At 42.4% G+C, this 23875-nt stretch overlaps 1 protein-coding gene across 5 annotated transcripts in view; it reads right to left on the bottom strand.

The window, feature by feature from the left end:
- NR3C1 (nuclear receptor subfamily 3 group C member 1) overlaps window positions 1-23875 on the bottom strand; it is a 105433-nt gene that overhangs the window by 18533 nt on the left and 63025 nt on the right. For 4 of the 5 annotated variants that reach the window (XM_062188914.1, XM_062188915.1, XM_062188913.1 and 1 more), the window contains exons 3-4: window positions 7571-7737; window positions 1462-1578 (exon numbers count right to left, since the gene is read on the bottom strand). In XM_062188914.1, the coding sequence (XP_062044898.1) occupies window positions 1462-1578; window positions 7571-7737 (284 nt within the window). The remainder of the gene's footprint in view (window positions 1-1461; window positions 1579-7570; window positions 7738-23875) is intronic. The other variant, XM_062188916.1, reaches the window with a different exon arrangement.

Genomic DNA, 23875 nt, shown 5'->3' with positions numbered 1-23875 from the left:
GTTGGCGCGCTGCGGCCGGCGCACCGCGCTTATCCGATGGCAGGAGCCAGGTGCTTCTCCTGGTCTCCCATGGGGTGCAGGGCCCAAGCACTTGGGCCATCCTCCACTGCACTCCCTGGCCACAGCAGAGAGCTGGCCTGGAAGAGGGGCAACCGGGACAGGATCGGTGCCCTGACCGGGACTAGAACCCGGTGTGCCAGCGCCGCAAGGCGGAGGATTAGCCTAGTGAGCCGCGGCGCCGGCCTCAAGTGCTTTTATATTGAATTTATCAAAAATAAGGAACTTCCAAAATAAAGAGCAGCAAATCAAACTGGATAAAATCTGGGCATAGATTTTATAATCAAAACTACCCTTGTGCAATGTAAAGAGAACTATGCAAATGTGCAATTAGTGTTTGAGTTGTGAATCAGCTGTAAGAAAATGAGCAGCAATTCTTCAAGGCAATGTTTAAGACCTTGCCACTCTTGAACAACTCGGTCATACTTAGACTATTGATAGTCATACCCATACACCTACTTTATATTTAATAACACAAACTCAGTATGTGCTAGATAGCATCAACCATCGGTATCACCATTTTTTTTTATCTGATTTAATTGGTCTCTCAATACCAGATTAGTGTTTCTAAAACACAAATCTGATCGTGTCTCGACCCTAATTTTTCACCAATTCCTACTTAGCTTCTGGATTTAAACCTCACCATTATTTATTCCAAAGAAGCTGTCCTTGACTCCTAGGGCAGAATTAGTTGACTGTGTTGATCCTGTGGTGCCACAATTCTATGATTCACTCTGCAAGCTAACTGGACTATACACTCCTTCAGCCTAGGCACTTTTTTAACATCTTGTGACCGCCTTGTTCATGAATCCTGCTCTGTCAACTATCACAACAAATAGGAAGCATGAGTTACCTGATCATCACCTTCGCAGAATGTGCAATTGCAACTAAAGCAGAAATTCAAACTTTCTTCAATGTTCAAGTCAATGTTAATTATAGAACTTACATTATATACAGGTATATTAAACTATTGTAACTAGTTTCAGGTTTCGTTTTTTTACTTGAAAGACCAAGCAAAACCTACCCTATGCCTCATGGTGTTTCTTGCAGATCTATAGTAACATTATATCTATCTCTAAAAAAATGCATTTGTAACAGGCACAAAAAGGGACATGTAAATACATCTGATACAGAAATATCTCGAACTCTACTGAATAGTTTTGAGGCTGAAAAACAGATTAAGAAAGATGAATGTAAAGTTTCTTCAAGTTATGTAAGTTTCATCATTACATAATCTGTGTTTCAGTATATAGTCTGTTGAGACAACTAACAATAAATGTTCATGTAAAAAGTTGTCATTGTTCACTGCATTCATACCTTGAGTTGAAAAAATTATTGTACCTGCTTACATCTTAAAAATGCTAATTTAAGATAGAGTTGTTCCTTGTCGCATAGTGACATTACCTTCCAAGTTCATTCCAGCTTGAAGACATTTTCGATATCGGCATGCTGGGCAATTTTTTCTTCGAATTTTATCAATGATACAGTCATTTCTTCCAGCACAAAGATAATTGTGCTGTCCTATATTGGATAAAAAGTCACCATTAAAATCCCATAGGTCCTAACAAATTTATTTTTATGCAAAGCATCTTTGTGTTTCTTTTGGGCAGATGGTCAAGTTTGTCAATACACCAATACCAAAGTCTTACCGTGTTCCAAAAATTGAAAATAGCTTTAAAAAAAAGAAAACCAAAAAACTAAAAACCTTGACTCTAGGATATATAAAAGTACACCCATTGGTCTGCTCCTTAAATTTTCATACTGAGAACTTCCATGTCATTAGCTCTGAGATCTCAAAATAGAACAGCACCTACAAACTAACCCCTTCTGTGCCCAAGCACCATCACTACGCATCAAAGGTAACCAGTTTCTTAAAAATAAATTGTGCTCTATACAGAAGATGTCAATAATCACTATTTTGACTCCTGACCTCATGCTAAAAACAGGACCCAAAAAAAGAGAAAAGTACTGTGGGAGGCCCAAAGGGAAAATAACTTAGATTTAATTCCATATGCAAATGAGATGTGTCCCTCTTTCCATTTTTAAATGACGTGATAAGGTAACATCAATATTTAGTCTTCAACATTACAGCTGCCAGCATCTGGCTAGGAGAATACACAGACTTGCCGAACTGAACTACTATATACCCATCTTACAGAGATCATTATTTCACATGCTTTCAGTATATAAAGCTGTGTGAACTCATCTTTGCCCTCAAATGTTGAAGACTGTTGGTCTTCATAAAATCTGTACCCAGTGCTAAATAACACATTACAAAGAAGAACTAGAATTCTCTCCTGGCAAAAAAGTTTCTGGGGAAATATTTAAGAAAAAAAAAAAAATAGTCTGTCTACCTAAGTCCCAGATACACATTCTATAGTCTTTTTTCACATCTGGCTATCACAGTGCCCTCCACATTACTAGCTTGGGCTAGATGGTTAGCTGAATCAGGTTCAATTCTTTGGCAAGAGAGACCACATAGCTAACTAAATGGACAGCGATTTCAGCTTTATTCAATGGATTGGCTCCAAAGTTCAATATCTACATCAATTGTCTCAATTCCTTTGTATTTTGTAAGTGGACACAAAATGGAACCACTAACTCAATAACACTATCCTCTGTAAAGCAAAAATAGGAAGAACAGATGACTCACTGGGGAGAGGGGTGTGTTAGGTGCAACAGTTAGGATACCACTTGGGATGTCTTTATGCCTGGGTTTGAGTCCCAGTTCTGCTCCCTGTTCTAGCTTTTTGCTAATACACACTCTGAGAGGCAGCAGCTGATGGCTGAAGTAGTTGCATTCCTACCACCTACTCAATTTGAAGACCCAAACTGCATTCCAAGGTCCCAGCTTTGGCCTGGCGGATCCCTGACTGTTGTGCGCATTTGAAGAGGGAACCAGTGGATGGGAGATAGGTCTTATTTACTTATTAGTATGAAGTTTGGCAATCTGACTGAATTCCTCATTATAAAATGAGTTTAAAAACCTGGTCTCTATTTCACATGCCATGGCTATGTATGCTGATAGTCATTTCCTGTTAAAGCTTTTGAGAAGATAATTGGAGATCATCTTTTGTATTTTCTACCACTGACAAATAATAAATGTCAGTCTTCAGGTTATCTCTCCCACCGGGGTTCTATTTTCAGTTAAAATACATTTCTTATAATTGATACCGGTTTTCGATTTATGGTATATATGGTAGTCAGCCTCCAACATGGTCCCCAGTGATCCCCACCTCCTGGTATGCATACTTCTTATTTCTTCTAACTCTTAAAATGCTCATTTCATTCTCTTGAAAGGCAGAGTGATAGGGAGAGAGATTTTCATCAGCTGGTTCACTCCCCAAATGCCCACGACAGCCAGGGATAGGCCAGGTCAAAAGTCAGGAGCCTGGAACACATTCTGGTTCTCTCACCTGGGTAACAGGAACCCAGATACTTGAACCATCATCTGGTGCCTCCTAGTTTCACATTAACAGAGCACAAGGGGGGCAGTGGTGTGACAAGGTAAGTTAAGCCTCCACGCCTGCAGTGCGGGCATCCCATATGGGTGCCGCTTCAAGTCCTGGCTATTGCACTTCTAATCCAATTCTCTGCGAATGCACCTGGTAAAACACTGCAGATGGCCCAAGGGCTTGAGCCCCTGTACCCATGTGGGAGACGCGGAAGAAGCTTCTGGCTTCTGGCTTCAGACTGGCTCGGCTCTGGCCGCTGCGGCCATTTGGGGAGTGAACTAGCAGGTGGAAGACCTCTCTGTCTGTCTCTCTCTCTCCCTCTCTCTAGCTCTCAAATAATTACACCTTAAGAAATACAAAGAAACTCCAGCCTTCACTCTGATGTCCAGTGTGGGTGTCCCAAGCAGTGACGTAACCTACTGCAACACAACACCTGCCCTGGTATTCATGCTTTCGTATAGTCCCTTTCCATACGACTACAGGATTGAGCCCAATAAAATGTGGCATGACCAATAAAATGTGGCTGCAGTGATGTATTTTGCACCTGAAATTACATTGTAGAAGACTTTATGGGGATCGGTGCTGTGGGGCACCACGTTAAGCCACTGCTTGCCAAAGGATGCATTCCTACTGGAGCATCCGTTCAAGACATGGCTGCTCTACTTCCAATCTAGCTGCCTGCTCATGTGCCTGGGAAAGGAACACAAGATGGCTCATGTGCTTGGGCCACTGCCACCCATTTGGCAGACTCAGATGGCGTTCCAGGTGCCTGGCTTCAGCCCGGCTCAACACTGTTCGTTGCTTCCATTTGAGAAGTGAATCAGAGGATCGAAGATATCTTTTCTCTCATGGCCTTTTAAATAAATCATTTAAAAAAAGACATGTTTTCACATTGGTCATAGATTCAGGGGGAAGCCAGCTGCTGTGTTAACAGTAATTTGAGAATATGCCTCCATAAAAAAAGGAACTCAGACTTCTTGCCAAAAGCCACGTGCAAGAACTTCGAAGTGGATCCTGTAGCCATTGTCAAGCCTTCAGATGACAAACCTCACCTGCCCCCAATAAACTTAAATGTAGCCTCAAAGAGTCCTAGGACCGCCCAACTAAGCCGCTGCCTAATTTGAGGGGTCTTTTTTTATATAACAGTACCTTCAGTAGGGACAAGAAGTTTTTGTTTCTTCTTGAAGTGTTGAAAAAAGGTAAGTCAAGAAATATGGGCACCATAGCGCAGGACATGTCATGCATAGTGACTATGTTGGAAGTCAGTGTCAACTGCACTATCACTGTTGTCCACAGCAGGCTAGGAGAGTAGCAAGTGAACTGCAGTGGTTCTAACAAGCCCCCATCTCAACCTCAGTTCCATTTCCTTGCTATGTGATCTCAGTAACATTTTATAAACATTGCTGTTTCTCCACAAGTTAGCTAGAACATTAGCACCTGCCTTACTTTGCTTTTGGCAAAGGTTAGAGGCAATTATGTAAATGATTCTTAGCAGTAGTTCCAAGCACTCAATCAATGGTAACTATTAGTTTCCCTGTGATTACTTTTATCTCAGGATCTAGCCAGATTACAAACTGCCAGGTGACAGGGTTTATAATATACCTATTAGGGAGCCTGGGTACTATTGAGGTTAAGACTCTGTTTGGAGACAGCTGTGTTTGAATCCCTGCTCTGCCACTCAATTTCCTAGTCTTTGAGTACAAATCATAATATCATCCACGAGTTCACAGAGCCACTAATTAAAAAAAGCAACCCCAAAGTATTAAATACAAATGAGAAAATATGTATCCTGCATCTGTACAGACAGTAAATAAAACTTCTGGGGATTTTCTATGAACAGTGTAATGTTTGAGTACTGTGGCACTTTCGAGGGAGAAACCTGCAAGTCCTAGCAGGTGTTAAAAATGGCGTGTTAAGTATATAATGCAAATCATAGACGCAGCATGTTTATTAAAAAAGTGCTCCAAAATCTATCTGGGTTTTAAAACATATTTGCATTGTGTTTAGACATGAAACATGGGTGTCAAAGGATTATAGGATTTCAGAGCTGGAAAGGGCTTTTTAAGAACATTAAAATTTGGAGAAAACAGCAAGTGATTTATTTAAAATATTCTACATTAACCTTTTATTAACCATGTATTTGAACCTTCACATTTTACTCAATACTTTAAAGCACACAAAGTATACGGTCTGCAATGCTTTTGTATTTGGGAAGTATGTTTAGTTTGTCCTTGTTGTTTCTGTGATACTTTCAGCTAAGACATGTATGCACCCAGAAAAACCAATACCTGCCCTCCTTCTCCTGTGTTATTACATTATACGTGTACAGAATAATACAGTTGGTCCCTGAAGGCATTTAAGTTGTACCCTGTCTTCAGAATAATTTTAAAATGAAAGTTAAAAATACTAATGCTCATGTTTTAAGTCTTCATGTCTGTTACCATTGCACTGCTGTAATGGAAATACTTAACAGATTAAGAAAGTGAAGTGGGAAGCCTATGTGCGCCCTACTCCTTCTGGGTGTATGTTACACAACACTCACTCAGTTAGGGACTCTGCACCACACAGAGGTCCGCCTTACGGATGACTCTCTGTATGTGGGAGCTACTACACTGGCTGAAGTGTGCATCCTTGTGATCTATTCAGGAGAGCAGGAGTAACTTTATAGTTTGCTGGTATATTAACAGTTAATCCGAACACAACTCTCACCAAATCATCTTCACATGGCAAGTGAATAACTGCATTTCTTCCAATTGAGAAGTCCATCACCCCTTCCGGCTACTGTGCCTTAAAACCGCTTCACTATTAAAATACCATACTACTGGTTTTCATAGAAGATTCAGTAGTAATAACAGAGATTTTCAGCTTTCCTAAACTAATCAATGGCTATAGAATGAATTTCTCCTTCCTTAGGGTGTTTTCATGAAGGGCACAGTTTATAGTAATCCAGCATTCATACAGTGGAATCAGCTGACTTCCTCAGGCAGAATTTATCACTCCATCTCTGTAGCTTGCGATAATTAATTCTCCTTTCGCTTGAGCAGACTGTGACCTCCTGGAGGGCAGGGATCAGGTCTCAGTGGCATTTACAGTGCTTAGCATTGTGCCCTGGCTTAATAGGGAAACTAAATAGGGAACGAAATGAATGTCTCACAGCTCTCGCTGTCACTCATTATTGCCAGACTGGTAACAGCTGACAACTTTGAAAAGAACTATCTTATGGGATATAAAGAGCATTATGTTGCTTCCAAACTTTATGTATTAGAGACATACAGAGCTCCCCTGTGCTGGTTCATTCCCCAAATATCTCAAAGGCCACAGCTGAGCAAGGAATCTGGGAGTTCAACTCCAGTCTCCTATCTGGGTGGCAGGGACCCAAAAACTACTTGGGTTGTATATTAGCAGGGAGCTGGGATTTGAACCCAGGCAATCTGATGGGGCTATCTTCACACTAGGCCAAACACCCTGGATAGCACTTTCTAACACTGTTAACCTGCTCTTTTGACAGACCCACATAGTATTATTATTTTTTTAAGACGTATTTATTTTAAAGAGTTACACAGAAAGAAGACAGGCAGAGAGAGAGAGAGAGAGAGAGTTTTCCATCCGCTGGTTCACTCCCCAATTGGCCGCAATGGCTGGAGCTGCGCCGATCTGGAGCCTGGAGCCAGGAGCCAGGAGCTTCTTCCGGGTCTCCCACATGGGTGCAGAGGCCCAAAGACTTGGGCCATTTCTACTACTTTCCCAGGCCATAGCAGAGAGCTGGATGGGAAGTGGAGCAGCCAGGTGTCGAACCCATGCCCATATGGGATGCCAGTGCTTCAGGCCAGGGCATTGACCCACTGCGCCACAAAGCCTGCCCCACCCCTTCGTATTAATTTATGCTTTTCTATTTCATTCTAATTCTGCTTGTTGATAAACACATTTCTTGACCACTGAAAAACCTGGGAATTACCCTCCCCTTTCCGCAAAATGGGCTTTGCATATAATGGGAATTTTAAAATCTATAAGAAACAGGAACAAAATAGAAGAAAAATAAAACTCTTCAAAACACACACTACCTTCCACTGCCCTTTTGAAGAATACTTTGCAGCTTCCACAAGTCAAGACCCCATAATGACATCCTGAGGCTTCATCAGAGCACACCAAGCAGAGTTTGGGAGGCGGTCCTGCTGCTGTTGTGGAGTTAGACGGAGGAGAGCTCACATCTGGTCTCATTCCTGGACTAAAGGAGAAAGAAAACAGTTTAAGAGTTCATCATGACTGTCAAGGGAGCAGCAAAACACCATTCCCTAAGCTGCTTTCTCCATAGTCACATGGAACTTCATTTTGGCTATCAGCAAGCACGAGTATACCCTTCAGCTAAATACATTCAGATCTGTTCTTTTTTGCAAAATGAAACTTTTCTTTTGAAGTATCTTCAAAATAGAATGGTAAGGCTGTGGTTCACTTAAAGTTGAATTTTTTATTTACGTTATTATTTTTGGGGCAGCATGAGAGCAGGAGACACAGAGCAAAAGAAATCTTCCATCCACTGATTAACACCAGGCCAAAGCAAGGAGCCAGAAACACTATCCAGGCCTCCCAGATGGGTGCAGGGGCCCAAGTACTTGGGCCATATTTTGCTGCTTTCCCAGGCGCAATAGAAGCTAGCTGTAGTGGAAGTGGAGCAGGTGGGACTTGGTGCCGGCAACAGCTTAACGTGCTATGCCTGCGTGCTGGCCCTAAATTGTTAGTACATAGGATTGATTTACTTATAATCACCTTTATTAAGATGTCATTTTCTGGCCGGCGCCGTGGCTCAACAGGCTAATCCTCCGCCTGTGGTGCCGGCACACCGGGTTCTAGTCCCGGTCGGGGCACCAGATTCTATCCCGGTTGCCCCTCTTCCAGGCCAGCTCTCTGCTATGGCCAGGGAGTGCAGTGGAGGATGGCCCAAGTGCTTGGGCTCTGCACCTGCATGGGAGACCAGGAGAAGCACCTGGCTCCTGGCTTCGGATCAGCGCGGTGCGCCGGCCACAGGGGCCATTGGAGGGTGAACCAACGGCAAAAAGGAAGACCTTTCTCTGTCTCTCTCTCTCTCACTGTCCCCCCCCCCCCCCACACAAGTCATTTTCTAACTGCATGTTTTATGCATTCTGTTATGTGTATAGTCAGGTAACCCCTAGTACAGTCAAAACATGGGCCATTTCCATCTTCTCAGAAAGATGCCTCCAGTGCTTTTATTTGCTTAGGATGTGATTTTTTGCCCTTATTTTTAACATCCTCCACAGGAATTTTTCTGAATTCAGTCAAATCTCATTACAGCTATAGTGATATTTTCTATTAGGGTTTGGGCCTATGTCTCCCATTCCCAAAGTCACAGCAGCTCAATCTGCAGTTTCTCATGCCTTACATAAGGCTCATCTAGAAATACTACTTTTTTTTTTTTTAAAGATTTATTTTATTTATTTGAAAGAGTTACAGAGAGAGGTAGAGACAGAGAGAGAGGTCTTCCATCCGCTGGTTCACTGCCCAGATGGCTGCAATGGCTGGAGCTGCACCAATCCGAAGCCAGGAGCTTCTTCCGGGTCTCCCACATGGGTGCAGGGGCCCAAGGACTTGGGCCGTCTTCTACTGCTTAACCAGGCAACATCAGAGAGCTGGATCGGAAGAGGAGCAGCCGGGACTAGAACTGGTGCCCATATGGGATGCTGGTGCTTCAGGCTGGGGCTTTAACCCACTGCGCCACAGCACTGGCCCCTAGAACTACTACTTTCATAACCTTCCTGTTTTCCAGTAATACTAGGACAAGCAGCATCTTAGAACACTTCTACCTTGAAGAAGACTCTGAAAATATTCAAGTCCTAAAATGAAAAATAAGAACTTAATTACTAGATCTCATTTTGCTTTTCTCTTTAATTTGAAAGGCAGAGACACGGCTAGTTCACTCCCCAAATGCCCACAATGTGGGGGGAAGGCAGTCTGAACCCAGGATCCTGGACCTCTCGTCACTGTCTCAAGTATGTGAGCCATCATCTGCTGCGTCCCAGGTTTGCATTAGCAGAAAGCTAGATGAGAAGTGGAATAACTGGGACTCGAAGCAGACGGTCTGATGTGGGCATCTCAACTGGTGATTTAAGTTACTGTGCCAAATGCTAACTGCTTGCTAACTATAGGTCTGCTGTTTAAATGGCTGAAAATTTTCTAACTCAGAACCATTGAAAGAACTATACAAGAAATACACACCTCAATTTACCAATTCTTACCATTTTGCCATCCTTGCTTAAAACAAGTGTTTGCTAAAGAGCTATATGTTATTCATTTAAAACTTTTAAAAAGTTGCTTTTATTTATTTGAAAGCCAAAGAGACATAGAATTTCCATGTACTATTTCACTCCCCCCACCCAATGCCTCCAATAACCAGGGCTCGGCCAGGCAGGCCAAAGCCAAGAGCCAAGAACTCAATCTGAGTATTCCACATGGGTGGCAGGGACCCATCAGGTCTACATTAGTGGGAGGCTAGAGGCAGGAAGCACAGCATATCTCTTGTTGTTAAGAGGATTCATGTAATGTACTTAGCCCAGATCTGGCCACGTGCATATTAAATTCATGTTACGATGATTTATTGGAAAGCATCGCAATGAGCAATAAGGTCCCCATTACTAAGCTGCTCATCACTGCAAGTAAATCTTTCAACCTCCTTATTTATTATTTATATTATTTGAAAAGGAGGAACCAGGAATTCACTGTGGACCTCCTACATAGGTGACAGGCACCCAAGTACGTGAACCATCATCTGCTCCCTCCCAGGGTCTGTATAGCAGGGACCTGCAATTGAAAGTGCAGCCAGAATCCGAATCCAGGCACTCCAGCGTATGATGTGGGCATCCTACTGCACCAAATGCCAGCTTCTACAGATGGATTTTTATAAAACAATGATTTTCACATGAAATGACACACTGATTTCCACTGGCGTATCTTAGGTTTTCATTTCATTTGTTTTTGACAAACAAAAAACTATATTAAGTAGCCTAAAACAATTTCTGTCCTCCAGCTTGTAATGAGGGGACTGCTTTGAAACTCTACATATGAAAATACAGTGTCTATCACCTTTACAAGGAAGTTCATAAAGATGCCATTACTTCTTGCTGAATTTTCCTTAATTTGCCGGTTCTCTGAAAGAGTTGGCATTTTGAAAACAATGTGGAGTCTGGCGAGTGTGGCATAGCTGGTAAAGCTGCAGCCTGCATCACAGGCATCCCATATGGGCTCCGATTCAAGTCCTGGCTGCTCCAGTTCCAATCCAGCTCTCTGCTAATGTGTCTGGGAAGGTGGGAGACTCAGATGAAACTCCTGCCTTTGGCCTTGCCACCAGCTCTGGCTATTGCGGCCATTTGGAGAATGAACCAATGCATCGAACACCTCTCTGACTTTCTCTCTTTGTAACTTTTTTTTTTTTTTAAAGATTTATTTATTTGAAAGTCAGAGTTACACAGAAAGAAGACAGGCAGAGAGAGAGAGAGAGATCGTTGATCAGAAGCCAGGAGCTTCTTCTGGTCTCCCACGTGGGTGCAGGGACCCAAGGAATTGGGCCATCTTCCACTGCTTTCCCAGGCCATAGCAGAGAGCTGGATCAGAAGTGGAGCAGCCGGGTCTCTAACTGGCGCCCATATGGGATACTGGCACTTCAGGCCAGGGCGTTAATCCACAGTGCCACAGCGCCGGACCCTCTTTGTCTCATCCTTTATTATTACTTGCTTTTTGTTTCAAGGCTACTTCAAAAAGTATGTGGAAATACAGAATTAAAGTAAGCTTATTTTGGGAACCACCGCTGTAGCATAGCAGGTAAAGCTGTTGCTTGCATTGCCGGCATCCCATATAGGTGCCGGTTCAAGTCCTGCTCCACTTCGGATCCAGCTCTCTGCTATGGCCCAAGTCCTAGGGCCCCAGCACCCATGTGGAACAGACCCAGAGGAAGCTCCTGGCTCCTGGTTTCTAGTTGATACATCTCTGGCTGTTGCAACCATTTGGGGACTAAACCAGTGGATGGATGACCTCTCTCTCTCTCTCTTTCACCTCTGCTTTTCTGTAACTCTGCCTTTCAAATAAATCTTTTTTTATATATATTTTTAAAAAAAGCTTATTTTGATGAAAACAAGCAAACCCTGAACTTTCTGTAGGCTCCTAGATCTTGTGAAAAATGTGCATTCTGAAAATTATGTATTTTTAGAACCAAATTAAAACTATTTCAGCCAATAACAATACTAAATCTCACTTATAAATAAGCTTAAACATTCACAGAACAGTCTGGTGAGGAATTACACTTATCAAGTAGTACCTTTTTTGTGATTTTTTTTCTGGTTAGGAACAAAGGTTAAAAGGTAATAACTGTACGATGACAATTTGTTTTATAAATGTTACATTAAGTAATTAAACCAAGAAACTTAACATTTAAGCATAGAAGTTAGGGGCCAGTTTTAAGTTTCCTGCCCCTCGCCAGACTCCGGCTTCCTCAGAGTCAACAAGAGAGTGTTCCTGCCACTCCAATTCTGGGAATAGCCCTCAGGGTTTCACGTTGTTCTCTGAACACTGTCAAGAAGCTTTCTGGGTGCTTCTGTATCACAAGGTATTGATTCTCTGCTGGAGCTGGGCAAGTAGAATGGCTACTACATACTGGAAGCTTAAAATGAAAGAGAATCTCCTGAAATGACTCTGCAGGCAGTCTGGCAAAAGGCACCCGTTTACAGGGCCTAATGAGGAAGAGCTGCTGTGGGCGGGAGTTTTACCGAGATGCAGGAAGGTCCTGGAGTGGAGGAACAGAGCAGCAGTGGGTCGGGAAAGGAAAACCTCCTTGCTGCTATTCTGAAGATGCTTCTGTGCCTGCTAGGTCCATCTTTGCCATCTGATATCTATTTTTAGGCTTCCACCAGTTGTAGATGTCATTTATAGAATATGAACACCTTGCTTAAAGATGTGAAAAGATTAATTCTGTAATGTTTCCTGAACCAATTTTATATAGTGTGTATTTAACCTGTATGTATATATAAAAGGTAGCTCAAAAACTTTGTGGAAAATGGAATCAAAAGGTGTTGACTTTGGTCCAAAAATTTTGAAATTCATTTTTTGTAATATGCATTTTCCAGGAATTTCTTAAAGAAGCCACGTACACACAGGTATATGCACGTATACTGTACATGTGTGAATTTTATAGTACTTTAGAATTTTAGAACGATTTCTTGAGTACGGGGATCTAATTTATCTTTTCCATAACCCTATGGAAAGGATGTCATCACCCAAACTTGTGGTGGATCCAGGATCCTATTTGTAGGTCCCTGTTCTACCATGGGATTCTGGGAAGCTGTCTAATACTTTTACTTTTATCCATCAGTAAACTGGGAAAGACACTTATTTGTGAAAATGACACAGAGAAGTCTAGTGCATACTTCCTGCACATAACAGGTATTTGATACCTATTTTTTTCTCCTGGGACGCTAAAGATTTTATAAACAAACACTGTGGAAGGTAAATGTCATTATGTGAAAACATGTTCTGGCCCTCAACTGTTAGCTACGGATGAGAAGAGGCAAATTTAAAGCTAAATGAACAAAAGGTTAGATGGGCGAGTAGCAGAGAATCGGGAACCTAAATCAGGCTTTTGGCATCCCTTCAGGCAGTCATTCTGGGCTACATCAGATAAGAACTGAGTACATGAAAAGCTGCCAGAAGTACCGCAGGCACCAGTGGAAAGCAAATCAGGTTTTGCCACACAAATATGAAGACTGTGACAGCCTATTACTGACAGTAGGAAAAAGCAGATAAATGCAACAATGGTATCTAGTTTCAACCGTGACCTTAACGTTACTCAAAGGGCTAGGGTACAACTGAATGTTACTCACAGGCTAGGGTACAACGGAACTCAAGGGAAACCCATACAGAATTGCCTTCTTTTCATGAGGATACGGGGCAGATGAAATCAAAATACACCACACAGAATGTATGTGACCCCTGTGAATGGGAAAGCTACAATGTCCTAGTCTTAAAGCCATCATCATCTGTAATAGTCACTAGCTGTTCAATGTGTATTTACAACTGTGCCAAACATCCTGAAGATGGTCATAGGTTCCATTAAACTGGCTATTCAGGGTGCACGAATAGCCACAGGAACAAAATAGCTTGTTTCACCTAAACACTGGAATGGGCTTGCTTCCTAGTCATATTGGCAACCGTGTTACACACCAAGTCATTGATGAGGCTACTGAGTTAACATCAGGAAGAAAAGCAGGCAGAAGGCTAAGTTTTTCTAGTCAAGAAAAGCAACTGATTAAAGGAGAATTATGGGCCGAAGTCATGGGTGCATGAAGAAAATCACACACCTTGAGAAGCATCCCAAATGGGCAAGTTAACGAAACCCATTTATTCAGCAGACACCTCCTGGCACCTGAACTCCAGGCACTGTGAAGGTACATTAAGTTATATCATGTATTCAGTGCAACTTTAATCTAGTAAGAGAAATCAGCCCTCCCTCCCCCCCGCCCCCAATCTGTATTCAAATCCTAGGTCCAGTGCTCTGATGGCTGTGTGACAGTGGGTTGCTGGCATAACCACTTTGACTATGTTCTCTATTCATACCATTGAAGTAGTTTTTGTGTGAGTTTTATAATATTAGAGTTTTATGAAGCACTGGTACGTACTTGGTAATTATCAAGCAGAGTCTATGCTGTACTCCTAGGGCTTTGAAGACTCATTTATTTGAAAGGCAGCTACACAGACAGAGAGGAAGTGTGTGAGAGAAGAGAGACGGAAGATCTTCCATCATTGGGTTCACTCTCCAAATGGCTGCAATGACCCGTCAGGCCAGGAGCTTCTTGGGGGTCTGAAGTGGGGGTGCAGGGGCCCAAGGACTTGGGTCACTGTCCACTGCTTTCCCAGGTGCAAAGGGGAGCAGCCAGGACTTAAGTGGAACCCACATGGGATGCCGGCAGTGCAGGCCACAGTTTACACATGCTACACTGCACTGCCAACCTTGAGTTTTAATTCCTTCAACTCCTCCTTCTCTTAAGGAAGGTCCCAGGAAGTAAGTGCTATGGTCCTCCCTGGGAGCCAGGGGAGGTTAATGGTTCCAAGAAGCTTAAGTTCAGGTAACTAATTATAATCTTTTGGTAATACATCTGAATTTCACAGTTTAGTTTTTTAAACGGTATAACAATGTGGAATCTAATACCATATCACTGAGCTTTTGGTGATATAACTTAGTTATCAAAATCCACTCGTCTGTCTTGCACTTTAATGAACCTTTCACTGATCCAAGTTTTTATAATCATGCAGTATTTATTTGGAAAATATACAGTATAAAAAGGTGATGTTTATGATGTTGACAGGGGCTGATACAAATCTTCCAAAATTCTGGGGTTTTTGGTTTGCTTGTAATCCATGTTTTATCAACTGACGACAAAAACGATCGGTTGTTTTCGTTAGAGTGACAAGTTCACTTTCTTCATCTCTGAGAAAACTTGGGTCCAATACTCAGGAATGTAAGCTATATTCTGACTCATGATATTACATGAAGCTACATAACTTGTTCAACTCACACATTTAAAGTTTTACTACCTGGGCTTTTCTTTGAGACAACTATCAGATGGTTTATGCAGCATCTTTCCACTTTGCCACACAGGTATTAACACATGTATCCAAGAGTCAAGACTGAACACAATCAGTTGCTGTTCCTCAAGGATATTAAGTGGAATGGAATTTGTCTTCACTCTGAGTGCCTGGCAGTGAACACAATGATCACTGTCTTTGCTTCTGTGCCATCAAGTACAGATAATTTATATATTCAACTTGGACTCTAGACAATAGCTAACATTTATTCGTTTTCATACTCTGGGAATTTTCTGTTATCCTCATTACCATCCTGAAAGCAGTTGTCACTAATTCTAGTTAACAGATGCAGAAACTAAGACTCCAATAAACTGAAGAACTATTCCCACGATACTATATACTACATCTATCAAGAGGCAAACTCTTTGTTTGAATTCTGGCTATCAGATGATTAAGTTAAGATGCCCGAGACCCACATCCTAGTCTGTGGGTTTGAATGTTAGCTTTAACTCTAGCTCCCTACCAGTGGGGACCCTGGGTGGCAGTGGGGATGATTCAACTAATTGGCTTGCTGCTAACCACATGGAAAACCTATTTTGAGTTCCTATCTTCAGCTCTAGCCCAGCTCAGGCCTTGTAGGCATTTGGGGACTGAGCTACCAATCTGAAAACCTGCTCTTACACTCCCTCCCCTCACTCCTCTCCCTTTCTCTGTAAAGAAGTAAATGACAACTTAAAAATAATAAAACAATATAACTACAGGATGTTAGGATTCCTCTATTTCACTGAAATTAAGCTTAAATGATATCTTAAGTAATAGCTATTATAGGTAACAAATTAGTATTTTACTAATACCCATTTATTTTGCAGAGAAATTCAAGGGGTGACTGCATTTTTTTAATATTTATTTTTATTTATTTGAAAGACAAAGTTACACACAGCAGTACACATAGAGAGAGAGAAAGGTCTTCTGTCCACTGGTTCATTCCCAAAATGACCACAATGGCCAGAGCTGAGCTGTTAGGGAGCCGGGAGCTTCTTCTGGGTCTCCCACATGGGTGCAGGGGCCCAAGGACTTGGGCCATCTTCTACTGCTTTGCCAGGTCATAGCAGAGAGCTGGATCGCAAGAAGAGCAGCCAGGACTCAAACTGGCGCCCATATGGGATGCCAGCACTGCAGGCCACAGCTTTAATCCACTGCGCCACATCACTGGCCCCTGCCATTTTTTTTTTTTTAAATATGTGAATTTTTCTAAGAAAAAAAATCAATTTCCTGCATTCTGCTAAGCTCCCCTTTTAAGTCACATATCTAAATACCAGTTGAAACACTGAGAAATAATGTACTGGAGCACTGTATGATGACTGTAACTTTTCATATTTTAGCCACATACCATTTTCTCAGTAATTTGTAATGGTGATAAGCAATACAAGTTTTATTCTTTCATGTCTGCAAATTTAGCAATAGGAGGTTAGGATTTGTTTTTCAGTTCAAATTATTAATAATTACTGTAGTGTGTCTTCTAAATAATTACTTGTGTGTCTTCTAAAACAGTTTTTGCTTCACAGTTTCTGGGATGTTCTGCACAATGCAAAAAATTTCAAAGGCTACGGGCAACACTTTTTTGAGAAAGGGTTAACGCTAGCTACTGTTGTAACGTGAAGTATGCAGTTCTGGATATCTCAAATTGAAAAGAATTCGTAATCAAAGGTTTGTGTCCCAGCTCCTCCACTTCTGATCCAGCTCCCTGCTAATGGCCTGGGAGAAGCAGCAGCACATGGCCCAAGTGCTTTGAGACCCTGACTCCCATGTGGAAGACCCCGATGAAGCTCTTAGCTTCAGCCTGGCCCGTCCCTGGCCATTGTGACAATCTGGGGAATGAACCAGCAGATGGAAGATCTTTCTGTGTTTCTCCCTCTTTATAACTCTTCCCTAATAAATAAAAGAAGTAAAATAGTCTCTCAAATAGCTTATTTTTAAAGCTCTTTCAAGGTTTGTATTTCCCATAAAGTTATCATTAAGTAAACTGTATCTCTTCCTGAAGACATGAAAAACATGACTGTCAGCCATGAGACAGAGATTAGCACCTGTGTGCTCATGTAAGCAGTTGCACTTCTGCATGCAGGAAGCAGAACCTAAGGACCACTACTGTGGATTACACACTGCCATCGCCAAGGTCCATGACAAACGGAATTTCTGAAAATCAACTTTAAGTATTACCGCAGTAATTTTTAGACTTGTTAGTTCTAACATAATCACTTGCAAGAACCATATCTGAGAAGAGTTGTCCAAGTTACATGGACAATTGCAGGGTTTCTTTGGTGGGGATGGGTAGGGACCAAGGAGTGACAGGCACAAAAAAGGAACCAATAAAATTAAAGTATTATTTATTTACTCCAAAGAGTTACATAGAAAAAGAGAAAGATAGATCTTCCCTCTGTTGGTTTCTTCACTCAATGGCCCACAGCAAGGTTGAGCAAAGCCGAACCCAGCAGCCAGGAGCTCCTTCCTGGTCTCACGTGGATGACAGACACCCATGTAGAACTTGAGCCATCCCCTGTTGCCTTTCCAGGCACTTTAGCAGGGGAGCTGGACCAAGCGCAGCAACTGGATAGAAACCAGATCAAAATGAACACTCAAGCATCCAGACTGTCTTATGATAACCTGAGTACCGATAACAAGCGTATGTGCTGTCCGTCCCCCCCCCCCCCCCACTAAGCATACTGCCAAAGGTTCATGAGTAATCTGTGCCTTCCTTGAACCTTTGGAAGATACTGTTTTAATCTTCTGAACACTTTTTGGCTATCAGTATTATGTAAGAATCATTTATCAATAATGTTTAGAGTTGTCACCTATATATGCTACAAATTAATGGTAAAACAGGAATCCAAAAGGAAAAGCCAAGTGGTAGATATTTCTATTCTGTTTTAAACTATGGATGGGGCTGGTGTTGAAGCATAGCCAGTATCCGATATGAGCAATGACATTTCTGTCACTCTCTCAAATCCATCAACCTTTCTTAAAAAAAAAAAAAAAAAAAAGGAGAAAAATATGTTAAAATTACAATGGAAGTTGATGAGTAACAGCTGCACTCTTCAGTCTGAGGAGGAAATTTACCTCTGGTTCTAGTGTGCCAACAAAGGGACAAAAGGTCTGAAGTCATATCTGAGAAGCATTCCATTTCAAATTTTTTTGGTTTTGTTTTTCACAGTGCTAAATAGAGGTAAAATAATATTAAGGAAAAGTTTTTATTTCTGAAAGGTAGCATAAACTCTAAACCTGAAGACTGAGAAATAGTGACCTAGAGAAATACATAGTGGGAAACATGAGTGGCTCCTTCCTGACAGTCCAGCTGGCAGTTCAAACTACTGTGTGAGTCTACAAGGGTACTTTAGGAAGTGTAGGAGAAATCAGAACTGAAAGTTGTTAAGTTGTGGCCACATGCAATGCCAGCATCCCAATTGGGTACAGGTTCGAGTCCTGGCTGCTTCACTTCTCATCCAGATTTATTTATTTGAAAGAGAGTTACAGAGAGAGGTAGAGGCAGAGAGAAAGGTCTTCCATCTGCTGGTTCACTTCCCAGATGGCCGCAATGGCTGGAGCTGTGCTGATCCAAAGCCCGGAGCTTCTTTCGGGTCTCCCATATGGGTGCAGGGGCCCAAGGACTTGGGCCATCTTCTACTGCTTTCCCAGGCTACAGCAGAGAGCTGGATCGGAAGTGGAGCAGCCAGGTCTCGAACTGGCGCCCCTATGGGATGCTGGTGCTTCTGGCCAGGGCTTTAATCCGCTGTGCCACAGCGCCAGCCCCTGATGCAGCTCTCTTTTAACGTACTTGGAAAAACAGCACAAGATGGCCAAAGTCCTTCAGCCTCTGCACTCATGTCAACCTGGATGTTTTCTCTAAGATGGATTTTTCTTATACAAGGTGTCCTTCTTTTCAATCCTGTCCATCGTCCTTTTTCTAGGTGGAAGACTGAAAGTTTCCCTGTACCTTAAATCAGACATACTCTGAACCTAAGAATTCCAGCACAATCAAGGACAGAATTATCTTACAAAGAACTGGAGGGTTAAGTAACCTGTTACATTTTCAGTATCAATGGGGTTTATACTTGCTGTAGAACAGAGAAAAAACATTTATAGAAAATGTTGCAGTACCTCAGCGACCAGAGACGGCCAGATCATAGGGCCTTATAGGCACACAAATGAAATCTCAGGAGGAGAAAGCAAGGAGAATGGAGAGGACAAAAACATGAAGAGGAGAAATACATGAAGAAATAGTGGCTATAAAGAAATTAGGACTCATGGAGGCATTTAACATGGTTAACACATAAAGCACAAAAACATACTAAAATAAATCCTATTTTCTGCAAACAATTGGAAAATGAAATTTTAATATTAATACATACACAAAAATTGGGTTCAAAAGATGTGCACAAGCTCTATGGGAAAAAGCAGAAAACACTGCTCAAAGAAAAAAAAGATTCAACTGAATATAGTTATATCTCTTTTTCTGAAGTTGATAATTCAAGGCATTATCAAAGAAACACAGCAGGCCTTTTATGTCTGTAGATGGAGAAACTGACAAGCTGATTATAAAATTTACATGGAAATGCAAAGGATCCAAAGCACCTAAACCTTGGCCCTTCCTCTAGAGGGAGGGCTAATTATCTCTCTCTCTCTTTTTTTTTTTTTTTGACAGGCAGAGTGAACAGTGAGAGAGTGAGAGAGAGAGAGAGAGAGAGAGAGAGAAAGGACTTCCTTTGCCTTTGGTTCACCCTCCAATGGCTGCCGCAGCTGGTGCACTGCGGCCGGCGCACCGCGCTGATCTGAAGGCAGGAGCTTCTCCTGGTATCCCATGGGATGCAGGGCCCAAGCACTTGGGCCATCCTCCACTGCACTCCCGGCCACAGCAAAGTGCTGGACTGGAAGAGGGGCAACCGGGACAGAATCCGGTGCCCCGACCGGGACTAGAACCTGGGGTGCCAGCGCCGCTAGGCGGAGGATTAGCCTATTGAGCAGCGGCTCCGGCCAACATATTGGTTCTTAAACTTTATTTCACTAGGTCCTGTTAGCACATAAGTGAAGCAAACTATATCAAAATTAAAAAAAGGTAACAAATACTAATTATGTACTAAGACTGGTATGTAGCCCATAGTTTAAGTACTATGTTAAAATATTTCCTCATTCTAATCCTACAAAAACCTTATGAGGTAACACATCATTAGTAGTCCCATTTAAGAATGAAGAAACTTAACCTTTCTGAGCCTAAGTCACACCACTAGACAACAGCTGTATCTGGATCCTAAATGAAGTAGACCACTCTAGGTTATTGTCGGGCATACCTTGTCTTCTGTCAGAACCCTCAATTCAGGTTATCAAAGTAAATTCCTACAAAGTTTACATAATTAGCAAGCAAATGGATATCCACTTGATTAAGTGAGACAGCTGCTCTATTTTCTTAGACTTGCAGATGTGCCATTTAAAACATGGCATAGCCTCCTATTCTGTTCTAGCATAGGGCCTTCCAGACTGAAAACCTTCAGTTCAGACACTGGGGTCTTCAGCAGCAGAGCGGGTCAGGTTGGAGGAAGAAAATAAGTTTCTTTTTTTTTTGACAGGCAGAGTGGACAGTGAGAGAGAGAGAGACAGAGAGAAAGGTCTTCCTTTGCCGTTGGTTCACCCTCCAATGGCCGCCGCGGCCGGCGCTCTGCGGCCGGCTCACCGCGCTGATCTGATGGCAGGAGCCAGGTGCCTCTCCTGGTCTCCCATGGGGTGCAGGGCCTAAGCACGTGGGCCATCCTCCAGTGCACTCCCTGGCCACAGCAGAGAGCTGGACTGGAAGAGGGGCAACTGGGACAGAATCCGGCGCCCAAACCGGGACTAGAACCCGGTGTGCCGGCGCCGCAAGGTGGAGGATTAGCCTAGTGAGCCGCGGCGCAGGCGAAAATAAGTTTCTATCCAGTGATTTAATGAAGTCAGCATCATTTTGCGCTTACTTGGCATATATTTTTCTTTTATCATTAAAGTAATTTGACACATACATAGAGGATATATATATATATATACACACACATAGGATATATATATCCTCTATGTATGTGTCATATATATATATTTGTCACATATATATATATATATATATATATACACATACACATTTTGAAAACTGCAGATCTAGCCAATGTTTCCCAAGTTTGGATAATCTCTGGATTATAAGACAAAAGACCATTACCAAAACAGTTTTCATATCTCAGTTGTGGCTGAAATGGAAATGACTACATTTCTCCTCAGATGCTGGAAGTTTTGAAAACTCTAAAAGGGACATAAGGATTTGGCCTAGTGGTTAAGACAGCCACATCAGAGTGCCTGGGTTCACCTCCTGGCTCCAGCAGCCGGGGATGCCTCAAGTAAATGAGTTCTTCCTGCGCACACGGAAGGCCTGGAGTAAGTACCTGGCTCCGCCCCTGAGCCTCGCCCAGCCCTGACCATTACAAGCATGTGGGGAGCACCCCAGCTGGGAACTTACTCCATCTGTTTCCCTGTCACTCTCTTTACCTCTAAATATTTAAAATAAGTTACAAACAAAAACAACTAGAAACATAGCAAGCAGCTGTTCAATTTAGGAGAAGGAGTAGCAGACTGCAAAAAACAATTAGAATCAGAAAAATAAGATTCTTTTATAGTTCAAGATGGCTCGGCAAAAACAGAATTTTTTTTTAACAAGGGTATTTAAAATTGAATTTTATTATTAGCAAAGAATAAGCAAGAGGATGACTTTTGTGTGCATTGTGTTTTACAGTAAATATTTTAATAAATTTACAGTAAATTTTAAAATAAATTTACAGTAAAGGTTTTAATAAAAAGCACTGTAAGGGAAATCTTTTCCTGAATGTTGGAAGCTACAAGCCAGTAAAACATTTAATACAGAAAATGTCAAATATCCATACACAAAAAATATTTTGCAATTATCTTATATTTCTTCAAATTATCTTACCTAAATCAAAGTAAAGACTGAGTTTTGACCGGCAGCATGGCTCACTAGGCTAATCCTCCACCTTCGGCGCCGGCACCACGGGTTCTAGTCCCGGTTGGGGCGCCGGATTCTGACCTGGTTGCTCCTCTTCCAGTCAGCTCTCTGGTGTGGCCCAAGAGTGCACTAGAGGATGGCTCAGGTCCTTGGGCCCTGCATCCGCATGGGAGACCAGGAGGAAGCACCTGGCTCCTGGCTTCGGATCGGCGCAGTGCACTGGCGTAGCAGCCACTTGGGGAGTGAACCAACGGAAAAGGAAGACCTTTCTCTCTGTCTCTGTCTCTCTCACTGTCTAACTCTGCCTGTCAAAAAATAAATAAAATAAAATAAAAAAGACTGAGTTTCAAAATTTTCTTACATTATACAGGTGAATAGAATGTTTCATTTTTATAGCTTCAGTTATACTAGCATCCCCCCACTTCTATTTTTTTTTTGACAGGCAGAGTGGATAGATAGTGAGAAAGAGACAGAAAGGTCTTCCTTTTTGCCGATGGTTCACCCTCCAATGGCCGTTGCAGCCAGCGCATCGTGCCGATCCGAAGCCAGGAGCCAGGCGCTTCTTATTTTTTTTTAAAAAAGTTTACAGTTTTTACAAAAAAAGCAAGAGACAGACCTGAAAACTTGTACCTTAAGCCAGTACCATTACTTCTCTGCCTCAACTTTTAGGTTCATTATTTTTACAAGGTATGATACTATTAAAGAATTAAATTCTTCCTAACACATGAATCCCATTTAAATGAATCATTTCTAGTATCAATTCAAGTGCATAAATGGTTGTATTTTGGAAAATTAATTTTATTACAGGCATAGAACTAGAGGTTGCCAACAGCTGTGAGGGTTTTTTTTTTTTTTTTCCCAGATTTATTTATTCATTTGAAAGGCAGGGTTACAGAGAGGCAGAGAGAGAGAGAGAGAGAGACAGAGGCAGAGAGAAAGAAACAGAGAGAGAGAGAGAGACAGAGACAGAGACAGAGATTCCCCCATGTGGCTACAGGGGCCCAAGCACATGGGCCATTCTCCACTGCTTTCTCAGGCCATAGCAGAGAGCTGGATTGGAAATGGAGTGGCTGGGACTCGAACCAGCACCCACACGGGATGCTGCACTGCAGGCAGCATCCTTACCCACTACACTACAGTGCCAGCCCCTAACTTAGGTGTTAATCACTACTGCTCAAGAAATTCAGCCTGGGGCAGCACTGTGGCACAAGCTGGTTAAACTGCCGCCTACTGCACCAGCATCCCATAGGGGCAACCAGTTCAAGTCCTGCTTGTTCTGCTTCTGGTCCAGCTTCCTGCTAGTGTGCCTGGGAAAACAACAGAGGATGACCCAAGTGCTTGGACGCCTGCACCTGTGTGGGATACCCAGATGAAGCTCCTGGCTCCGGCCTGTTCCACTCCTGGTCGTGGCGGCCATTTGAGGAGTTGAAGAGTGGATAAAGAATCTCTCTCCTCTTTCTCTCTTCCTTTATCACTCTAACTCTATAAATAAATAACCTTACATGCCCTTCTCCCAATCAAGAATGTGCACTCGGCATAGTGGTTAAGACACTGCTTTGGTGGCCCACATCCCATCCTGTGTGGCCTGGTTCCTCCACTTCCGATATCACTTCTTGCTAACGTGCACCCATGAAGAGAGCAGTGGCGGCTTAAGTACTTGGTCAGATGGAGTTCCAGCCTCCTGGCTTCAGCTTGGCCCACCCTTGGCCGTTTTGGACATTTGGCAAGTGAACCAGGGGATGGAAAATCACTATCTTCT

This window comes from Lepus europaeus, chromosome 4, assembly GCF_033115175.1.
Source record: "Lepus europaeus isolate LE1 chromosome 4, mLepTim1.pri, whole genome shotgun sequence".
Classification (NCBI taxonomy): Eukaryota; Metazoa; Chordata; class Mammalia; order Lagomorpha; family Leporidae; genus Lepus; species Lepus europaeus.
The sequence above is the reverse complement of the archived record's forward strand: the minus strand, read 5'-3'. Positions and strand labels throughout refer to the sequence as shown.